This window comes from Leopardus geoffroyi, chromosome A2 (genome assembly GCF_018350155.1).
Source record: "Leopardus geoffroyi isolate Oge1 chromosome A2, O.geoffroyi_Oge1_pat1.0, whole genome shotgun sequence".
Classification (NCBI taxonomy): Eukaryota; Metazoa; Chordata; class Mammalia; order Carnivora; family Felidae; genus Leopardus; species Leopardus geoffroyi.
The window spans coordinates 162,840,154-162,861,944 of record NC_059331.1 but is presented as its reverse complement, the minus strand read 5'-3'; the positions used below and the strand labels follow the sequence as shown (position 1 = coordinate 162,861,944).

Sequence of the window (21,791 nt, the reverse complement as noted above, 5' to 3'; positions counted from 1 at the left end):
CTGTCTCTCTCTGTCCCAAAAATAAATAAACGTTGAAAAAAAAAAAATTTTAAAAAAAAAAATAAATAAATAAATAAAAATAAAAATAGTTCATGAACTCTGATTAAACATGGTGGATCACACATGTGTTTATCCCTACTCCCTTCCAAAACTCCATCAAAACGATGGTAAATGAATAAAAAGATATAAATTCACAAGGAGAAAGAAGCCGGGAAGGAGACAACCATGGTTGAGACACAGAACCTGTTCTACAAGCCGGCTGGAAGGAGCTGTGGTAACTGAGCTACCAGAAGCCAAGGGTCTTTCTGGTACCCCCAGAGCACATGGCAAAGGAAGCTGTCAGCTGCCTGTGGAGAAGCACAGCAGGAGTGAATAGGGAAGGGGAGGAAACTTGTGCCAAACCCTGGGCCATCAGTCACTTTCCACGTCTGTCCTCATTTAATCCTCAAAACAAGCCCGTAGCGTGGAGTTTCTGATGGCCACCTTGCAGAGAAGGAAGCAGAAGTTCCGGGGATTTGGGGGGAGGGCAAATGAGACCCTCTGTTTGGGGTAATTAGCCTAGGGCCTGGAGCCAGAGAAACGCCAGTGCTGGTCCCCGGCCCACCAGGTCCCAGAGCTGGTTCCTATTTGCTCAGGATGCATGGCGGCCGAGTGGTATTTGGACAGTTTCCCCCTCGTCCCACACTAGCCTGGTGAATTCCATCACACCGTTCCGATGTGCCTGCGGGCTCGCATGAGACCTCTGAATCTATCAGCACCAAGGATGAGACACGCAGGATCAAGACTGAACATGTTTGCTGGTGATAAGTCACTGGACACCATACTCCTCTCTCTCCGTGTGGCCTCGGAGGCAGGGGGAAGGGTCGAATGACTCCTGAGGCCTCATCGGGTTTAAGGATGTCTGTATTTGTGGGAAGGCTTTCCCAAAATGTGGGTCTGAGGATGCTGGGGACTGGTCACCCAGGAGGGGCTGAAGAAGAGGGCAGCCCTACAGAGGCAGGACAGGGGGCCGGGCAGCCCCATATTCCATGGAGAAGCCGGGCCAAGACCGCTGAATGCTTGGGCTCCTCAGCCAAGGGGAAGTGGAGGGGAGGGTGGATTGGCCAGGGATGGGGTGAAGGTCAGGCGGCAAGTCAGGGCGGGGAAGCAGGAGGGTGGATGGGAGGTGGGAGGTCTCCAGGGCTGGCTGCCTATCCTAACGGGGTGGGGAGGAGCCTTGGGAGGGCTGGGAGCTGGAGGGGGTGTGGGAGGAGATGGGGGCCGAACCGGATTGGAGGGTGGGGGGCAGGAAGAGGCTGACAGGCTTGCCACAGTCGGCCAGAAGGGCAGCAGAGGCCCTGAAGCAGAGAGGAGGTGAGGAGGGGAGAGGGCCCCAGAGGCAGCTAGGTGAAAGGAGGGGCCACAGGGAGCAGCTCCAAGGGTGAGATCTGTCAACCCAACTGTCCGTCTGTCCATCCATGAGCCTTTGCTATAAGGCAACACCCTGGTATCTTTCACCGAGGGGGCTTCTGTTTCCACATCTGTAACCTTCTGGTTCTAAGACCGCCAGTACACCGGAGTTCTGGGGGTGGGTCCATGCCTCAGGCAACCCCAGTCGTGGGCTGGGGTGGGCTGGGGGACAGGATCAGAAGGGCTGGGAGAGGGGTGGTGGGGGAAGGCCCCAAAAAAGAAGTTAAAGGAGACTTCTGCCTAAAGAAGAAAGCCATGGTAGGGCGGAGCTGAGACCCCGGTTTGGTTTCGGGGATCAGGGCTACGTAGGGCCAATGGCCACAGGCAGCCCCAGCACAGGGAGGGTTAAGCATCCTCCGGGTTCCCACCCTGCTCTGGGCCCCTCCCTTGTGTTTACGTCCTCCCAAAAATATTCTGCCTCCAGCTGGCCTCCTTCTGTGTCCTGCCCCTCCCCCTTGAGTTAGCCTTGGGGGCCCGAGGGGGTGCCAGGGCCAGGGCTTCTAGGACTAGGAGGGAGCCAGCAGGCTCAGGCGTGCTGGGGCAGAAGCGGACCTGGAGAGGCTGAGGTGGGGGAAGCAGAGAGGAGCTCTGGGGGCAGCAGGCAGGAAAGGGGACTGGAGACACACGGGGAGAGAAAAAATGCTTTAGGAAACAGTGAGGCGGAACCGTGGTAGTGGGAGACAGGAGGGCTTCCCAGGCTCTTGGCCTGAGGACAAAAGCCAGCTCAGCATCTAGCCGGGACAAGGCCAACCGTGGGCTGAGCTGGATCCAGGGCAAAGTGGGGGGTGGGGTGGAGAGGGGAGCAAGGATGAGGGGAATACCAGGGGAGTCTGGACAAGAGGGCCACTTCCTGCCCCTCCACCTCTGCCTCCCCCACCAGCTGCAGGGCCCGGGCTGGTGGCTCCTCTGGCTGAACACACTCTCTGCAAGGCCAGGGTGACAGAGTTGAAGCCATGTGGCAGCTGCTGATCCCCGTGGCCCTGTGGCTGGGCATGGTGGGCCTGGGCAGAGCAGAGCTCACGGCGGCCCAGCAGCGGGGCCTGCAGGTGGCCCTGGAAGAATTCCACAAGCACCCGCCTGTTCAGTGGGCCTTCAAGGAGATTGGCGTGGACAGTGCCACAGACACGGTTAGCGGCACTGCCTGGGGAGGGGAGGGGAGGGGGCAGGAAGCAGGTGCAGAAGTGCTTGGGCTCGAGCACCCAGTTCTCCAGAGGCGCCGGCATCCCAGCCGCCTTCTCAGATGTGCTGTTTCACGCAGGGGAGGAGGGGCAGGTCACATCTAGGGACTGCTGGGCCGCTCAGCCGGCTGCTGGCCTTTGTCTGTCGGCAGCTCTTCCCTGCAGGGACCTTTGTGAGGCTGGAATTTAAGCTCCAGCAGACGAGCTGCCGGAAGAAAGACTGGAAAAAAGCTGAGTGCAAAGTCAAGCCCAATGGGGTGAGTGAAGGCCTGTGTGTGTGTGTGAGGAGAGAGAGAGAGAGAGAGAGAGAGAGAGAGAGAGAGAGGGAGGGAGGGAGGGAGATGGGGGCATTCACTAGGTGCAAGCATATGTCATCGGGGTCCAGCAAGAAGCCCTGAGGTTGGGGCAGCCTCCCTAGAGGCCGACCTGGCTGTGTGGGCCCCGGGTCATGGCACTGTGGGCGGCCAGGGCCGGGACAGGCAGGAGCAGAGAGGACAGATGTTCTTCAGGGAGAGTCCTCCTCCTGTCCGAGCTCCTCTTTCCGGCTTCCAGTCACTGGTGGAAGAGGCCCACGGTATGGGGTTTGCCGGGTCCCCATCCCAGGCCTGGTGAACTCCCCACTTTCGTGAGTCTTCAAGTAGACACAGCCCAGCCTGGACTGATTCGTAACAGGGCTTGACTGTATTCTGTCACCTGGGGGGCACAGCCCTTGCCACGGGGGAGTCCCCAGGCTGGGAGTGCCACGATCTGGGAGATCCAGTGCTAGTCCCGGCCCTCCCAATCACCAGCCTGTGACTGTCAGCTCCTTGAAGGCCTCAGTTCCCTCCATCTGTTAAGGGAGGGACTGGATTATACCAGTGACTTTTTCCAGACTTTTATGTCATGACCCTTGCATTCAAATCAAATCCCAGAAGAAAATGCAAATTAATATATCAGTAGAGTGGCTCTGGTCAAAGTCCGGTGGGGAGAGTCCGTCTGGGGAAGGAGTCCTGCCTGCACACACACCATTAGCTTGAGAGCTGCAGGATGGGCCCGACTTGTGAGATCTCCCCGTCCTGGGGCGGGCCTGGCCCGCAGGACCCCTCGCCTCTCCGCCCTACAGCCTGCTGGGAGCACCCATCCCCACGGCACGCGGCCCCCAGTTTCCACCCCACCGGGGCCACAGGACTGCCCTGACCTCTCTCCTCCCCCGGCCCCATGCTCCCCTCCCCAGAGGAAGCGGAAATGCCTGGCCTGCATCAAGCTGAACTCTGCCGACAAAGTCTTAGGCCGGATGGTCCACTGCCCCATACTCACGCAGGTCCAACGGGTAAAAGTGGGCAGAGTAGGAGGTGGAGAGGAGCGGGGAGGAGGATGGCAAGGGGGGGGGGGAGGGAGAGGGGAGGAAGGGGTGAGGAGGTTGTGAAGGAGGGTGGGGAGGGGCTCTGGGCCTGGCCCTGCTATTCCCTAAGGGATGTGGAGGTGGGCGCCGCCCTCTCCGGGGCGCCGCTGCGGGACAGCGGGGACAGCCATGGGCCTGAGCCGCTGCTGGCGCTGGCAGGAGCCTGAGGAACAGCACGAGGGGCAGTGCAGCAGGGTGGAGCGTGCAGGAGAGGACCCCCACAGCTACTACTTCCCGGGACAATTTGCCTTCTTCAAGGCCCTGCCCCCCAGCTGAGGCCTGCTGGTAGGTGGCCAGGACAAGGGGGACTGGGCGGAGCCGGGAGAGCTGGGCCAGGGTGGGGCCCAGGGAGGCGGCGGGGGTGGGGGGAAGGGGGAAGGATTCAGAGCCTGGGAAAAAAGCTTGGACCGACCCAAACAGCCTCCCTCACACCCAAATCTTAGCTTCTCTTTCCTTTCCTCTAGAATTTTGTCCCGCTTCCCGGACAGCAGGAGGTAACCAGTGAAAGACCCACCTCCCATCCCCGCGCCCAGGGAGGACGATCCCATTATCCCCGAGCTAATAAAACTGCTCTCCCAGATTCGTGCTCTCCTCCTCTTGTATGGCCTCCTTCTCGGCTCAACTGTGGGAGCGAGGTCTTACAGGAGGGACAGGAGACTTCCCGTCCGTGCTGGGGAAAACGAAGCTCACGCACGAATGACCGGCAGCGATGCTTCCGCCAACAGAAAGATTTAATAGGGATCAGTGAGAGTGAGGATGGGCAGCGAAGGCTCCAGGGTCCCACGGGACAGGGGGGACCACAGCAGAGGGTCCTCTGAACAGGCAGCTTTGCAGGGTGGAGGACGCCAGCTTCGGTGCTCTGCCGCGTCCTCTCCCCAGGACTGGCCGGGACAGCAGACACGCGCGCCCTGCCTTTCTTACCTTTAGCCTTAGGAAAAAGCGCCTGTCTTCCCTTAAGTCTCAGACCCGCGCAGCCACGGTGGCAGCGGCCGCGGCCGCGGCTCAGCACGCAGCCTCCTCCCCAGCCGCACAGCGCAGGTGGCAGACAGCCTCACGCCGCCAGCCGCTCGAGGATGGTCCTCACCCATGCTAGAGGCCGCGGAGGTGGTGTGTCCTTGAAGTGCGTGGAGGGACAGTATGGGATCTTCCTTGAGGTGGGGGTAGGAGGGAGGGGCTGCTCTTAGGAACACAGGTAAACAAAGAGCCCAACTTGCGGCCCAGTGGCCAGCGTGATTAAAGCGCACAGATGCATACCGAGGCAGGAGAGGAGACATGGGCAGCCGGGCCGCAGCGTGCCAACCCTAGGGTCCTGTGCCCAGCTGTCACGGGCCACGGGCATATTCAAAACACAAAGGATGAGGCGGCGCCCGCAGGGCCGAGCGCCTGCTCGGCCCGGGCCAGGCTGTCGCTGGCCTGGCGGTCCAGCTCGTGGCACTCCCGCAGCGTGTCCTGGAACTGCCGGCACGCCTCCTCCAGGATGGAGCTGCTCCGGGGGGGCCACGACTCCCAGTACCCTGGCTCTACCCAGGGCTGCACCTCGGCGGCTCTCGGGCCCGGGCTGGAGCCGGGGCGCAAGGAACTGTCCAGGTCCCGGCACAGCTGGTAGAACTCACTGCCACGCCCGGTCACACGCTCGCCATCGATGACCTTCAGGCCGGGCAGCAGCTCTCGGACCAGCGTGGAGTAGGAGGGGCTGGCGCACAGCGGGTTGCCGAGTCGGGCCAAGGGGTCCCGGAGCCGCAGGCACTCGAGGCCCCGCAGGCCGGCCAGACACTGCAGCTGCCCAGGGGTGGCCAGCAGGTTGCCCGCAGCATTGAGACTCTGCAGGTTCTCGCAGGCGGCCAGCGGCTCCAGCCCCGTCAGCCGGTTGTCGGAGACATTGAGCACCACCAGCCGGCGCAAGGAGGCCAGCGGGCCCAGCTGGGTGAGCGCGTTGCCGGACAGGTCCAGCCACTCGAGAGCCAGGCACTCCCCCAGGCAGCCCAGGTCCACCAGTCCCAGACCCCGAAGCTTCAGCAGCAGGATGGACTCCAGGGCGAACTCACCCGAGCGCGACTTGAGCAGCTGCGGTGTGATGCGCGCCCCATCCGCCTCTCCTGGCTTCTCAGCCTGGGGCTCCATCAGACACGGTCCATCCAGGCGGCCCGGGCCCTGGTCCTGTCACAGGGACGTGGGTGCCGGGAGGGGTCAGCTGACCGCGCGCCCACCAGAAAAAGGCACCCTCGAGTCCGCCTGGGCCAGGGCCGGAGGCCTGTTTCCAGCACCGCTGCTCAAGGGCCGGAGGCTCCTGAGGAGAGACAAGCAAACAGTGAGCAGGCCTCTCCTGAGCATCCTGAGTCCGCAGCCGTCGACGGCACCAAGTACCGCCCAGCCTCTGCCACTGAGGCAGAAAGCGAGCTGGCCCAGCAAGACCTGAGGCCACAGAGCCCCCCTGAGGGAGGCGGGCCAGGCGCAGGCCCCCACCTAAGCGGGGGGCCCTGACGAGGCTCGAGCAGTTAGGGCCATAGCGGACGCAATTCAGATTCTTCCCCTTTTCCGTATCTGCACCAGGAAGCAAAATCTCTAAATTTTCCTTTTTCGGCAACCGCTCTTTATGATCTATCTTTATGAATTCTGAGGTGTTTCTTTTTAACTATTTTAGTTTTTGAATAGATTATAGGTCACCACCACCAACAATCTGTTTTGTTTCCTTCCATATGCAGACGCAAAAGACAGCACGATAGGCCTTGCTTCGTTCTCTCAAAAATGTTCTTGACTCAATGTTTTATTTTTATTTTATTTTTAATTTTTTTTTAATGTTTATTCATTTTTTGACAAAGAATCCAAGTGGAGGAGGGGCAGAGAGTCGGGGACAGAAGATCCAAAGCGGGCTCTGGCCTGACAGGCTGACAGCAGTGAGCCCGATGTGGGGCTCGAACTCACGAACCGCGAGGTCATGACCTGAGCCCAAGTCGGATGCAACCGACCGAGCCACCCAGGCACTCCCTCACCCTTTTAAAAATATTTTTAACTGACCCAATGTTTTTTTTAAAAACATTAGCAATGCATTCAGAATGGTCTCCAGATTGCATAGGCAAACATGTAACCTCTGGTTGCAGCTGTGGGGCCTGAAGGCTCAGCTCTCAGTCCAGTGAGGAGCCTGAGGTCAAGGGAAGGGACGGTGACAGCCCCGGGAGCAGGTGCAGCACTGCCAGTCCTGATGCCATTGCTCTCCACCCTAGCCCGCCAAACTAGCTCTTTACTCCGGCATCGACGGAAGGGCATCAATCCCTATGTGCCAGACAGAATGGTCCTATCTGCAAACATGACGTCATTTCCTAAGAACGCAAGTGGGGGAAGGCCAGGCAAAGAAGCCATCCTGGACGGAAGGACCGGGGTAGCACCTGGGTTCCAGGAAGGCAGGGGAAGGAGGGCCTTTCCAGTTACCAATGGCCGTGGGCCAGCATGAGCCTAGGCGCCAGTGCAAGACCACGCGCAGGAGGGAGGAGGCCTGGGCGGGGGGACATCGGCAATGCCGGCCACAGAGGGGTCAAGGTTTGAGCAGAGAGAAAACAAGAAGGGACCTCTGCTCCAAGTGGCAGCTTCCCAACCCTGCAGACTCTAGCCGGGCCTGGGCCAGGCAGGGTGATGCCTGCAAGGAACCATGGGACCATTCACTCCTGTTTATAAAACCTGGGTTCCAGGGTGTTGACCAGTCCCAAGTCTGTGTTTACACAATCAATGCAGTTTTTCAGTTCCCTCTCCAAGGAAACCGGGCCCAGAATTCCTCCCACACCCCCACCAGGGAGCTGGGGAGGCTGCTAACAGATCTGATCCGCCTCTCCCACGGCTTTACCTAGCTCCTTCTAGTCTGCATCACCCCTTCATTTCCACTTCATTTCTTTCCAAAAGTGATTCCAGGCATCCACTAAGAGGTCTGGTTCACTGTATTCAAAAGGGGTCTGCTGGGGTTTGTAAGTGAGACGCGGTCAACTTTGCATCCACTTAAAACTGTCACCCATGGGGGTGAGGGGTGCGACAGGGGCACCAGACACTAGAACCTGCCATAAAAGCACTGGAGAGAAAGGGCTTCACGGAAGGCAGCGAGCACTGAAGCGTGTAGAACAGCTTCCAAGGGTCTAGCCACGTCACTGGATGCAGGGGCTCCCTTCCCTGACATGTGGGGCACATGGGACAGCCTGAGGGAGGGGGCAAGAAGACATCCAGCTGGAGGTGACCGTGTGCATCGGGCCTAGGAGGCAGTCGAAGCTCTAGGCTGAAGGGACTCAAGCGTCATCCGCAGATGTGCCCAGGGAGAATGTGTGGCTCACGGGCCAGGCTTCTGGAGGACACAGACCTCTTTAAGTATCTGCAGGCCTCTGTCCGGGATTACGTACAGCCTCCCAACCACACGCTATTTTGGGGGTGAATGTGGTCAGGAGCCCCTGGCGCACAGAGAAAGGGAGCAGTCACGGGCCGACGTCGAAAGAACACCAACATTTATGAGGCTGAGTGGAGGGCACTGACGAGCAGCCAGAGGGAGGCGTGCCCACAGACTGACCACAGACTGACCATGGTTAGGGAGCCATGCCCTGGAGAACCGGCTCGATGACCGTCTAGACGGAGATGGCTGCTGTGGAGGGAAAGGACGGGAGGACCGGGTAGGGGCGGTGGTGGGAGGAAGGGAGGAATTGTACGCGCTCCCCACGTTACAGCTGGGAAGAACGCTTTTTGCAGGAGAGGAAACAGAGGAGCAAAGAGCACATTAACTGGAAATCGGGACTTCTGTGCCCCCAAGTCCTGCCTGGGGGGAGACACGTGGCCCTCCAGCTCACCGCCCCATGCCCCACACCCCCGCCGGTGACAGTACTGCATAGTCACCAAGGTGAATCCCTGACTCTCCAGTGCACAGACCTCTGCTCTGCCCCCGGTCCCATGCTCCCTGAAATCTGCACGCCTCAAGCAGGCAGGTCTGGGCCCGACCGACCAAGCGCCCTCCCCCCCGCTATGCAAACCCAGCTGACGCATAGGCAGCAGCTTGGAGCGGGTGGGTCCTGCTGAGGGAATTGGCTCATCCACGCCAACCCCCTGCAACGCTCACCCTTGAACATCCAGAATCCGAGTCCTCCTATCCTGGTCCAACATGTGTCTGCGGACAGGATTTGGTCACACGGATGAGACCATGACTGAGGCACAGAGGACACTCGTCTCCCCTGCAGGAGGCCACCTTCCCTCGTTCCGAATCGCCACTGCTGAGTCTCAGTTCACCTACCTGGCAAGTGGGCTGGCAAACGGTGCCCAGGAACCAGCCAAGGCAGGACACAGCTACAGCCAAGGGGGAAACGGTTAACACAGCGCACAAGTGGACAGTCTCACGGCTGCTCCAGTGAGCCCGGAGACCCTTCCTCCGGCCCATCGCCTCCCATCCCCAGTGGAGTTCAGGGTTCTTTACCACGGCACGACTGCCATCCGAGACCGGGTGAGTCTCTGTCGTGGCGGTGATCCTGCGCATGGCAGGTGTTCAGCGGGGTCCCTGTGCCACCCACAGAGGTGTGTGGCACAACTTACAGTCACTTGTGGACAGAGTTCACCTTTTCTATGCACAAACCGCTAGAGACAAATTAAGCAATATATGAATGGGAAATGACATCACCCTGGGGAAGAAAAAAAGGGCAATGTGTCAAGAATCGAGAACCGGTCCCTATTCCCTCCAAACAGGTGGAGGGAGGACTCTGGCCACCTCTGTCTAATGCCCTAGGGTGCAGCATCCTGCCCTCCCCTCTGATGCCGGACACACTTCCCACAGGCAGACTTTCAGGGCGTCAGGCGAGGTCAGCCTCGCTGTTCTGCTCCCCGTCGGCCGGGTCTCCACTGGGGAAGATGAGGGCAGGGGCGGGGTAGTCGGGGAAATTCTCCAGGTTGCTCTTCAAGAAGAGGAGATGTTCAATGGTCCCCACTGGGAGAGGGGCGCTATGCTCTGCAAGGGCAGGGCTGTCCAGGGAGGCACAGACGCTTCCAGAGAAGGCCCCCGTCGGGGGACAGGACAGGTAGACAGTGGCCAGTCTCGCCAGAGCTGGCCAGACCTCCTGCCTCTTCTCCCAGTAAACCAGCGGGTCCTCCTGGGCGCCAACTGTCTCATTCTCACGCAGGTACTTCTTGACGATGACACTGGCCAAGTGGCTCTCGGTGGAGAGCGATGCTCCGCTTCTCTCGGATGCCAGCAGCCCCACGCTTTCCAGCTGCTCCAGCAAGCTCTTCTTCCTCTGGTCCAGCAGCAGAGACCCCAAGCCGCCGCCCCCCTGCACAGGCACCTTCTGGCCCTTCCCCTCGGCCCCGAGGCTCCTGGCGACTCGGCTGCTCGGGGTAGGGCCCGCACGCCTCGCCTTGGGGCTGTGCAGGGAGGGTGAGGGAGGCAAGGAGTGGTCAGACACCATGATCTCCTTCACCTTGTACACGAGAACCTGCTTCCAGTGGTCAATGTCGGCCCCCGCGGGCAGGATGGACTCGATCTTCCCCTTGAAGCGGGGGTCCAGGAGGGTCGCCAGCACAAACTCCTTGCGGTGGAAGAGCTCGTTGAGCTGGCCGTCTGTGGAGAGCTGCAGGGCCAAGCCCTTGGCCAGCCGGATGGCTGCCCCCACCTCCCCGCCGCCCTGCTCCTCGAAGTGCCGGTTAACCTGCTCCAGGAAGATATGCAGGTAGCGTAGCTGGGGCAGCACCTGGCTTAAAGAAGCCCGCGCGGCGCTCGCCTCCCGGACCGCCACCCAGAAGGGCTGCAGAAGCGTGACCAGACTGTCCGTCAGGCTCCAAAATGTAGTCGACAGGGCCGTCCCAGCCTTGCCCAGCTGGTGTTGCCTCTCGTACTCTTGCAGGGGCCGCTGCTGCCTCACCAGCCACTCCAGCAAGCAGTAGGCGGACACCCAGTGGTCCGAGAGCTCCCAGAAGGGCTGCTGGGCCGGGAGGCCACGCTGCTGCTGCAGCTGGCCGAGGAGCCGCCGGGCCTCCGCGGAGCCCTGGAAATGGCTGCAGATGGCCCGCACCGTACCCAGGATGAGCTGGACGCTCTGATGGTGACGCAGGAAGTTCCTCACCAGGGAGTCGAGGCAGTGGGCAAAGCAGGGGAGGTGGGTGTAGCCCTCTGTCCTCACTGCCTGCTCCAGGCTGAGGCAGCCGCCCGACACCAGGAAGCCTGGCTGCAGGGAGCTGCGGCTGAGCCACAGGCCCACCTGCTCCCGCAACTCCCCCTGCCTCTCCTCCGGAGAGCTCTCCTGGGGCAGGCCCCGAACCCACAGCACGGCCTGCTTTCTCAGGCTCCCCGACGCCACCCGCCGACTGCCCGGCTGTACGGCTCCCCAGTGGGCGGTGATGGCCACATAGTCCACAACCGTGTCCCGGGCAGTGGCGGACACGGTGAGGTGGACACAGCTGCCCTTGGCCCACTGCATCTCCCGACACACCTGCTCCTCGATCGCCTCACGGAGCAGAGGCAAGGCTCTCCCGGAGAAGAAGGCGGGAGGCGGCACGTGGTAGCAAGGGTCGACCTGGGCCATAAACCTTCTGAAAGGCAGCGATGACACAAAGGACAGCGGCAAAGCCAGGCTGCACAGCAACTCCGCGATGCTGCGGGTCCAGGCCTGTGCTCGGGGCTGGCCGGGGGCATGGGTGCCACCCCGGCCCACCCCGACTGCCGGCGGGGAGGCGGCAGGGTCATCTCTGCAGGAAGGAGGCAAGAGTGGCGGAGCCAGTGACAGCTGCTCAGGCCTGCCCGCCGCCAGCTGCCTGCCACCGTCCACCAGAGGGGAGGCATCCGTGCAGCGTCCTGGTGACGGCAGCCCCTCGGGGGCAAGGCCAGCAGGACTTGCGGGCAGGCCCTTGTGCTTTCTCTCCTCGGCCCCGCCCTTCTTCTCCCCCGGGCTGGCGGCGGTTGGCCTTCTGTCTCTCTCTAGTCCGTGCTTATTCACCAAGTGACGGACCAGGCCTGAGGTTTGGAAATGCCCCTTAAATTTGCCCAGTCTGATGCTGGCATGACACAGAGTGCAGGTGACGTGGCAGATGTCCTTGCAGTCAATGGTAAAGAACCGTCCGATGTCTGACATGGCCTTGTGACCCGCGGTGTCCACAGGGCGGGGGGAATGCCCGGGAAAAGCCCAGCCCTTGGTCTCCGCTTTTAGAGTTCTGACCAGCTTCTTCAGGCAGGGTGGCTTGTCCCCGACAGCCGCAAGCAAGTGCCTCTTCTTCCATTTCTTGAGGCGTCGCAGCTCTCTGGCCAGATGGGCGATGAGGAGGTCAGCTCGCCTTGCCTTCTCACTCTCACCAGGCTGGCCCACCTCTGGCCTGTCCGCCCCGGCTGCCTGGTGTAGCGCTGGGGGAGAGGGGGACCGGCCAGAGCTGAGCGCTGGGGCCCTCGACTTCTTTCCCGTCGGCTCCCCCTCCTCCCTCTGCCCTCGTGCCTTCTGTTTGGACACCTTCTTCTCGGGCTGCCCAGGGGGCTCCTGCCCAAGCACAGACTTGAGGCTGTAGAGGCCAGAGTCGCCCTCTGGCTTCCTCCGCCCAGGGCTGGCCTGGCACTTTCCACGGGAGGCAGCTGGGTGCAGACCGGGCCTCCCCAGGGAGCAGGCTTCGCCCGTCTCACTGTGGACAAGTAGGCCCAGGGTGCCTTCCTCCTGCTCCTCCAGGAAAACTCCGTCAGGTGAAGGGACCGACGGGGAACTGGGGAGGGGGTGAGGTCTCTTCCTCCGTAGGGGCAGATCCGTCTCACTCCCCTTCGGGGAGGCAGACAGTCCGATCTTGCTGTGGCCACTGACAGCCCTCTCTCCTATATCTACAAACTCAAGTTTGACCTCGGTCTCCGGCAGGCGCCCCCCCGCACCCCAGCCGAGTCCGTGAGAGGTATTGGTAGCTATGGTTTTAAACTTGGAGCTAGGAGAAGCCAGGGAAGCAGCTGGGCTCCTGGGTCTGGTCACGGAGGAGGCAGCACACACAGACGGCCCCTGCCCCACTGATCCTGAAGGTGTATGTCTCTTGGGGGGCTTCCCGATTTTTTCCACTTCCAACATGCTTGGGAACTTGGGGAAATGAGATGGGCCCAGGCTGCAAAGCAAGATGAAAAGAACGGCTCTCAGCTCCCCTACTCAACCGTGGGGACTCTGCGGGGAAGGCCAGAGGGGAGAAAAATGAACAGAGGACAGAGGCGTAGGGAGAGCCTAGGAAATCAGCCCTGGGACAAAACTCTCAAGACCGCAACCTCCTTGGTGAAGGCTGACATTCATTCCTCCAGACTGAATGGAACAGCCCTCAACCAGAATCCCCGGGGCCCTCTGTACGTTAGCAGTTTCTACATCCATCTTTGCCAAACTAACCGAGGTTTCTCTTTTTCCTTTCGATGTTTATTGAGAACCCAGCAGGCACTTGGCGATTCTGCCTTGTTGTGGATAACGGAGAAGATCGGCAAGGTCCCTGCGTGCACGTGGCCTCCAGCTTGGCTGGAGAGACAGAAGTAAGGGACTGACCCACACAACAGGGAGGTGCAGGAACAGAGGGGCGCCACTTGCAGCTGTGAGTCCCCAAGGAGGGGACCGACCTGGCCAAGAAGTCAGGCAGGTCTCCCTGGCGGAGGTGCAGGCGCCAGGTGCTGTCAGTTCAGGCCAGGAGGCGTGGAGCCCATGTCTCTGCATCCCAGGCACCCAGGCTGTGCCCGTCACCTGGCAGGGCATCAGAAACAGGTCATGATGCCGGGTACTGGGCGGTGAGGCCGCCAGAGGCCTTGCTTAGATCTTCTGAAATTCCTTCTCTAGAAATCAGCCTGCGTCAGGGACACAGGACAGCAGCACAGAACAGGGTAGCCCCTGATGCCAGTGACGCGTGCCCCCCAGTGTCCTGTCACTCCCCTCTCTCTGTCCTAGAGAGCCTCTATGCTCTGGATCTGGCCCCCACCGCTCATCAACACCCTTCTTGCCAAGGCCACCAGCATCCCCCTCGGCACCGCCTCCAATGGACCTCTTTCAACCCGTGGGGGCCGGCCCACGTCCTCTGTCTGGAACGCCACCTTTCCGTGGCCCTGGGATACCACACTTCCACCTGCACCTCCCCTGCAATCTCAGTTCTGGTCCCTCTTCCTCCGCCTGTTTCTTCCTGCTGTTTCCCAGGGTTCGCACCCAGATCTCGATTCTCAGTTCACATACCCTCCCCAACTGGGGTTGCGTTTACACACTGAGACGGCGAGCCTCTCTCCGGCTCAGATGGCTCTCTCCAGCTCCCGCTCACCTGTCTTCCTATAGTCACCTCACTCGTAAACGGGACAGTGTCTACCCAGATGCTCAAGCCCAGGCACGACCTTTACCTCCCTTCTCCTCGTTCGCTCTCCTAGAGATCGGGTCACAGTCAGATCCAGGCACACCAGAAAAGAGACACAGAGAAGTCAGAAGAGAAGTACGTGGAAAGGGAAGGAAAGAAAGAAAAAGCCCAGCGCGAGAATGCATCTCTCTAGACAAGGACAGACTCGCAGAAGGTGACCTAACAGCTCACCACACACACCAAAAAGCAAGTGGAGTTCAAGTCTCATCACGCCAAAATGAGATACGGATTAAACAGGAAGATTTAAAACCAGTACGTTCTGACACTGAGTGACGTTAAACATTAAAAAGAATCACCAGGCAGGCTCCACGCTGGGAGTGGAGCTTAAGATTCTCTCTCTCCCTTTGCCCCCTTCCTCCCCACCAGTGCCCACCCTCTCCCCCACTCCTCTCGTGCACATGTATGCGGGGGGGTAGGGGGGGAGGGGGAAACAGAGAAAAAGAAAAACAGAATCACCAGGGAAAGCAGGACTGCCTTTGTAGGTGACAAGCCCACTAAGGCGGCTCCGGGAAGATTCTGACCATAGAAGAGGGTGAGCGACGTGATGCTGAGCCCCTCCCAGCTGGGAAAACCTCAGAAGGATGAGAGGCATCACCCCAGGCCCACTGCCCAAGAACCCAGCTGCTGCCACACCGAATGTGTGACCCCCCCCACAGGAGAGGCACCGTGGACAGGCTGGACGAAGGTGCCTCGAACTATAAGACACCATCCCGGGGCCCGGGAGAAGTGCTCTGGGACATTAGAACCGGACTGGGCTTACCTCAGCTCTTATTTCATGGCTGTAGAACTGGAAATCCAGAGTGGGGGCGTGATGGCAGAGCGGACGACCAGGGCCGGCGGCAGGCCTCCGGAAGCGGCCTGTAGGCTTTACCACCACTGACAGCTCAGAGCGAGCAACTGAAACCTGGCCCGAGTCAGACCTGCGCTCACCGGTGATGGCCGAGAAAAGGAAAAAACCGGTGTGTTAGGACTGTGCCTGGCTCACACCAGTCCTGTTCTGTTCTCCAATGTGCCTTGTCCCGTCAGTACATCTTTTTTGGTCGATCCATTGGACCACTTAACAAGAATTCATCGGATACCTGCCGTAAGCCAGCCCCATGCCCTGAAGACACAAATACAGGAGAGGAAGCACCCGGCTGGCACCCGAGGCTTAGGACAAGAAGACAACCCGGAAATGGGCTCATGGCACCAGACCACGGCAAGCGGTGTCCGTGCTGTGAAGGCCAGGCCTCGGCCTGACCTACAGATAAACGGATTCTGTGACACTGGACTTTGGACTCCGTCCTGCGAGGGGTCACTTACCTTCAGCTACTGCTTCAGGATCCTTAACTCCCGACGGACTCCCTGAGTATAGCTGGGCCCTTGCGCGGGTGCAGTCGCCGATGGTTAACACACCGTCTTCTCTTAAGCCACCAAAGCACACAAGGACGACAACGAGGCTGACACCGGGAGGACCAACTCGAATCGAAGTGAATCTAAGATGCAAAATTTGAAAGGAAAACCATTCAAAAACTCCAGTACTTTGGTTATCGGTAAGAAGTTACTTGTGACATTTCTCCTGAGAGATGACAAACGCACATTTGAGGACAGCTACGACACAGAGGCCCTCGGGCTACCCACTGAGCAGCATCACGAGCACCGCAGTGAGGCCATGTGAGGCAGGCATGGCACATGGGGGGCGAGGAGGGCTGGGGCAGGTAGTGGCAGAGGGACTGGGGCTGCGGGGACAGTTTGGACGGCTCTTCAGGAGGCACATGTGGAGAACTGGGGGACAGAGGGGGACTCCCTAGTGATCCCATTAACCAATGCAGGTCACTTTTGGATATAATGATTCGCGGTTGTTCTGCAACAAATCTTTAGAAATACATGTGACAGATACGGGGTAGGGTCTGAGCTAAAGGTACAGATCCATGTGAAAGCCTCCACAGAAACTAAGGAAAGGGCCGGAGGGAGAAGAGAGTGGCGGGCGGCTGTCCAGGCAACGCGGACACTGTAGAGAGGCCAGAAGGGGAGGGGACTTCCAAAATGACTGACAGGCAAAGACAGACACAGAAGAAACTAAAGCCAAGTTAGGAAAGCCAAGAGAAGACTCTCCAGGTAGGCCAGGCAGAGTCAAGGTCACTGCAGAGGACGAAGACGGAGACACGGCTGTGCAGTGAGAACTGGGGGACACAGGTGCCTGCCATGTCAGAGGTGGGGTGGGAAAAGAAGGGCCACGCTTTGGAGATAAAAGGCTTGACTTCATCTCCAAACAGAGAAAGGGTGCAGTGGGAAGAGAGAAAAGAATATACATATACAGGAAAGAAGTGATGGCAGGAACTTTCTTTGGGAAAGGGATGCAGGACACAGGTGGTGAGCGGGTTTATCTTTGGAGACGAGAAAGAATCTATTTTCTCTGAAAGCAAAGAAAGACGGAAGGCTGCGGTGCCAGGCAAGCCCCTGAGTGCAGGTGGGGGAAGGAACTGAGGCAGTTTATGACAAGGAGCCTACAGATTCCCAAGGGGAAGCCATAGGTCTCCAGAGGCAGCAACCTGCTGGTTGAGACTGAGATGGCAGGTGTCTCTTGCATGTCTCCTACATCTGTGCAGCCTGCATGGATCAGGGGGCTCTCTTCTAACTGCACTCAGCAGCCCTTTCCCCATGTGCATGCCCAGAAGGCAAGGAACCACTTCCCTATTTCTCTGTGCCTGCCTCACCCCAGAGCCTTGTGCAGAGCTCAGCCTGCCCAGGGTATCCCATAACTATGCCACACCTTTCCCTGTGTTTTTACTGCCCAATCCCACCGACCAGCCCCCTCCTATCTTAGCTCCTGCGCTGTCTATCCATCCCAGACCCCAGGACATTTCAAGGCATTTGCTGGGCCCTCAAGTCCTGGGTTCCTCATCCCCCACCCACTCACTTGCGGGGAGACAGAAAGGTGGCGAGAAAAAGAATGGGAGGAAGGAAAAGAGTAGAGCAAGTTACTTTACATTTTGGAGTTTGACCACGCGCGAAAATTTGGCTTCCAGCAAACCCTAAGCGAGACGTTTTAAAGAATAATCGCGTGTCGTTAGATTTCACATTATGCCAAAGTGACAAAAGATGAGATCTGTTTCAAATTACACACCAGGAGAACCCGTTGCTGTGTTCTGCGAGGCTGCCTTCCATAATGGACTGAAGAGCATGAGGTCTGGAGCCAGGATACGTGGGCTGAAATCCTGGCTGCTACCCACTCAACAGCTACCTACGATCCCTCACTCGGGGGCCTCGGTTTTTTCACCTATACAACAGGGATAACAGCCCCCACCTCACAGGCTTGTTCCGTGAGCTAAAACATGTAGAAGCCTGTTTAAGAGCAGTCCCTGGCACAGAGCGAGACTGGACACGACCCGCTGTCCAATACATACAGCCTCACCGGGAGTACTTTCGGCGCCGGGCACTGGGAGGGGGCTGCTAGCCAGGGAGGGAGACCCCGGGGCCTTCTGACGCGCCGGGAGGGGCTGGGCAAGGCGCCCCACCCTCCAGCCCCGGCGTCCGCGTCGGTGAAGCGGGACCGCAACGCCCCCTCCCCGGCTTACCTAGGGCCTGGGGTCCGGGAGGGGCCTGGCCGCCCGCTGGGACCAGGCCCGCGAAGCTACGAAGACGGGCGCCGCTCCCGCCGCAGCCGACAGCACCGCAGCAGTCGGCAGCGACGAGCCCACCGCCCCACCGGCCACCGCGCCTCACCCCCAGCCACGGCTGGAGCCCCCGGAAGACACCAAAGGCCCAAAGGAGCCGGGGTAGGGGGCTCGACTTCCGGGACGCGCAGGGGCTACTTCCGGGAGCGACGCGCGCCCACCCCTGCCTGCGGATGGTACGCTCCTCCACCTGGCGGCCCGCGCCCCCCAGTGCGCAGGCGCGGGCGGCCGCGGCCGGAATCCTTAGGATTGCTGGGTCCGCTTCGCCAGAAGTCGCGCGTTCTTCTCACCGTGGCTGGGAAACCCTAGCACTAGTTTAATACCGCTGCTTCAGCTGCGTGGCCTCGAGAAAGCAGTCACACGCGCGAAGAGACAGCGGTGGCCTAGTCTTCCTCCCTAGCTGATGTCCAAGGCCCTTTCCGACCCGGGCTCCTGCGCCCGGGGAAGATGCCCGAGTGCGACCCGCGCGCAGACAGACAGAACCGCAGCCATTGTAATGGACATGTTGTCGGGGTCTCTTCCAGCCTTGAAGGCTCGCGCGGCATTTCGGGAAGCCCTCCCGGGGTGTCTCCCCGGACGGTTTCCCACCGCTTGGCGGTGCCGCGAAGGCTTCGCCCATGTCTCCTGGGACGCGCTACCACATCCGCAAACAGCCGTTCAGGGGCCACGGAGGCTGCGCCCCTTGGGTTGAGCAGAGAATGCCGTGTTATTCCACGAAAGTGCCCAATTCTTGTCTCACAGGCTGCCTTGAGCTTCTTGGCAGCCCTAGAGTCAGTGATGAAAGGGCCTAGGCTGGGGTCACTACCTAGCCTTGGGCAGTCGTTCCTATTCATCTTGCCAGGGGTGGTCTCGGTTTTTACCCTCATAGCGTCCTTCCCCTGGCCCCCAGCAAATCGACTCCAGGCTGGTCCAGTCCTCCTGTTTGGGCTAAAACTAGGACCTCTGCAACAAGAGTACACATCTTTACAATTTATCGAGTCACTTTTTAAAGTGTTATTTTTAAATTTAAGGGGGAGAGAGAGAGAGCATAAGTGCGCACAAGCCAGGGAGGGGCAGAGAGAAGAGAGAGGATTCCCAAGCAGGCTCCGCACTGTCACAGAGGAGCCTGATGCGAGGCTGGAACTCATCAATGGTGAGCTCATGACCTGGGTCAAAATCTATAGTCAGATGCTTAACCCACTGAGCCACCTAGGTGCCCCATCAAGTCATTTTTAATGTTACTTGATTCTCTCAGTCCATGTGCCAGCACCATTGTTTTCATTTCTGTAGCTTTGCACATCGTGACTCTGTCATACTTTCAAATATCTGGGGGTATCCTCAATACTCTGCTTTTCCAGTAATTTCCTGGTTATTTCTCCGTTTATTTTTTTCCTGAGAACTTTAGAATAAGCATATCTACTCTAGTATCCACCCCCCCCCCATCTTTAGTGTTTTCATTGAGAGGACACTGCATTTGTAAGTTATGTCATGGACATTTGACAGGAAGCAGAAATGCAGATGCATAGAGGCGCCTGGGTGGCTCAGTCGGTTAAGCGTTTGGCTTCAGTTTGGGTCATGATCTCAGGGTTTGTGAGTTGGAGCCCGCATCATACTTTCTGCTGTCAGCTTGGAGCCCGCTTCTGATCTTGTCTGCTTCTCTCTCTATTCCTATTCCACTTGCACACACATGCACACACACACACACACTACCCCCCCCCTTTCTCTCTCTCTCTCTAAAATAAATAAACCTTTAAACAATAAAATAAGGGGGCACCTGGGTGGCTCAGTCGGGTAAGTGTCAGACTTTGGCTCAGTTCATGATCTCACGGTTCGTGGCTTCAAGCCCCGCATCAGGGTCTGTGCTGACAATTCAGAGCCTGGAGTCTGCTTTGGATTCTGTATCTCCCTCTCTTTCTCTGCCCCTTAACCCCCTTACCTGCTTGCACACGCGCACACTCCCTCTCTCTCTCTCTCTCTCTCTCTCAAAAATAAACTTAAAAAAATAAAAAAGAAATACAGATACATAAACAGGCCCCAGGTATCTTTCTTGGTCCTCGATTCCCAGGTCATACTTCATATATCAAAATGCTCACAGTGGATCAGCATAGTGTCTGTGATGGGAACAAAAAAAAAAAAAAAAAAAAGGAAAAGGAAGCTGAGGTCCTGGCAGAATAGAGTGGCAAGGAACTAACATATATAAAAATAGTGTGATTAATAGCTTCCACTTACTGGTGAGCCAGGCACTTTAATCCATTCTCTTGGCTCATATTCCCAATCTCTCTGAGGCAGGCACTATTATTATTATACCAACTGAGCAGTAAAACGAAGATCATAAAGATTAAGTAACTTTCACTCAACTAACATCAACTAGTTGATGATGTTAGTGCTGGCTTGGTCCTAGCATTCTGTGGGGGTTTTTTTGTTCTGAGCGATTCTTCTGCAGGTTCATTAACACAGAAAGTGGTCTGAGTTAGCCTAGACTTTGGTCATTTGCCCTCACTTTCCTGGTTTTAAAAGCAAAGCTGTGGTGTCTGTCAACTGACTTTGTTCTTGGAAGCCCCAAGGTTTATACACAAAGGTCACTTCCAGCACACAGACCTGGAGGTTATAACCACCCCTACTCGATTTCACCTCTGCTCACATTCCCATTGCTATCAACTCTCCGATTTCTGTTCAAAGCAACTAAAATTCATCCAAAGGCTTACTCTAGGGTCTAGAATAAGAGGTAACCCCTGTGGCCTGCATGAGAGTACAGGTCTGTCTGTATCTTCTCTTCCTTGTTCAGAATCTGGGCTGATGGGTGTCTCTTGTACACACTGGAATATGCCAGATCTCTCGGGGATGTGGAGGCGGTAAGAAGACACACAAGATTTTTGGAAGGCTGGCATCAGAGCAGCGTCAAGCTAGCAAGTTTCCTTAGCTCTTTGCCCTTTGGTTTTGATAGTGCCTGGCTCCTAGCAACCGCTCAATGAACATTAGCCGTGGTTGTGGTTACGTATCCTTGAAGGACATTCCACTCAGGCTATGTTATCCTCTGGAGGGTTGTCCCTGCTCCCCACTAACAGCGGTGCTCTAAGGCCACAACCTCTAACCTGTGCAAGGCATCCCCAGGAGTGGCGTAAAGCGGTCTCAGGAGGTTTAGCGCCTTCGTGAGAGCACTGCCCTCTGCTGGCCACCCTGTGTGTGTGCAGCTTAGCTTACCTTGGCTGCCTTTGGTGTTTCTTCTCTTGGGGTTCGTCCAGTCCCAGGGTGGTCTCCAAGGCTGTTTCCCTCCCTACTCTGCCACTAGGTATGGTGCAGGGGTTTCCTACTCTCTGCCACTTCCCATCTTTAGGAATCTTTTGCTTCATGTAAGTTCTCCGAGTGTCTGTCCGAGGAGACATTCACTGATGAGCCCCCATGTGGCAGATGGCAGATGTTTGAAACGAACTACAAAACAACTCTCGGCACGTTTCAGTTCAAACCCTGCACAAAGAGACTCAACCAACCGCGTGTGGCTTCAGACAGCCTAAGGCTGGACACCCGGGGCAACGTAGCCCTGTTGGGTTCTTCTCTGAAAAAGCTCTGTCAGAAGAATTTACGGTCATTTCCAGCCAAAACCTGACCACAGACCTCTGACCCTCTGCCCTCTGTCCTTTCTTACAGCATTTACTAAAAACGCTTGCAGTTGTGAATCCTTCCTCTGTCCCTTTGAGAGATATGTACATATCTCCTGCAATCCAGTGATGTCTCCCTCCAGGACCTGAACCCCATTCTTCCGAAATGAAATCAGGAAGGATCCGGTCCCAGTCTCTGTGGGAGACACAGGTGGCCTAGTGG

At 58.2% G+C, this 21,791-nt stretch overlaps 2 protein-coding genes across 15 annotated transcripts; one reads left to right on the top strand and one right to left on the bottom strand.

Annotated features, from left to right (window-relative positions):
- Window positions 1-1,234: 1,234 nt before the first annotated feature.
- RARRES2 (retinoic acid receptor responder 2) lies at window positions 1,235-4,831 on the top strand. 8 transcript variants are annotated; one of them, XM_045496099.1, is made up of 6 exons: window positions 1,239-1,353; window positions 2,330-2,576; window positions 2,780-2,884; window positions 3,841-3,936; window positions 4,168-4,293; window positions 4,473-4,588. In XM_045496099.1, the coding sequence occupies exons 2-5, from the start codon at window positions 2,403-2,405 to the stop codon at window positions 4,282-4,284; spliced, it is 492 nt and encodes a 163-aa protein (XP_045352055.1). In that variant the 5' UTR covers window positions 1,239-1,353; window positions 2,330-2,402; the 3' UTR covers window positions 4,285-4,293; window positions 4,473-4,588. The 8 variants fall into 8 exon arrangements, with proteins under 8 accessions (XP_045352054.1, XP_045352050.1, XP_045352055.1 ...); XM_045496101.1 differs by having other exon boundaries at window positions 1,301-1,420; XM_045496100.1 differs by having other exon boundaries at window positions 1,320-2,015.
- On the bottom strand, window positions 4,722-18,439 carry LRRC61 (leucine rich repeat containing 61). 7 transcript variants are annotated; one of them, XR_006716641.1, is made up of 5 exons: window positions 17,895-18,434; window positions 15,640-15,812; window positions 15,098-15,257; window positions 9,260-13,074; window positions 6,129-6,295 (listed from the first exon to the last, which is right to left on the bottom strand). XR_006716641.1 is itself a non-coding variant. In XM_045496091.1 (4 exons), exon 4 carries the CDS (start codon window positions 6,127-6,129, stop codon window positions 5,350-5,352), a length of 780 nt encoding a protein of 259 aa, XP_045352047.1. In that variant the 5' UTR covers window positions 6,130-6,295; window positions 15,098-15,257; window positions 15,640-15,812; window positions 17,895-18,398; the 3' UTR covers window positions 4,722-5,349. The 7 variants fall into 7 exon arrangements, 4 of the variants coding, with proteins under 4 accessions (XP_045352047.1, XP_045352048.1, XP_045352045.1 ...); XR_006716642.1 differs by lacking the exon at window positions 6,129-6,295 and adding an exon at window positions 7,039-7,147; XM_045496091.1 differs by lacking the exon at window positions 9,260-13,074 and having other exon boundaries at window positions 4,722-6,295; window positions 17,895-18,398.
- Window positions 18,440-21,791: the final 3,352 nt, after the last annotated feature.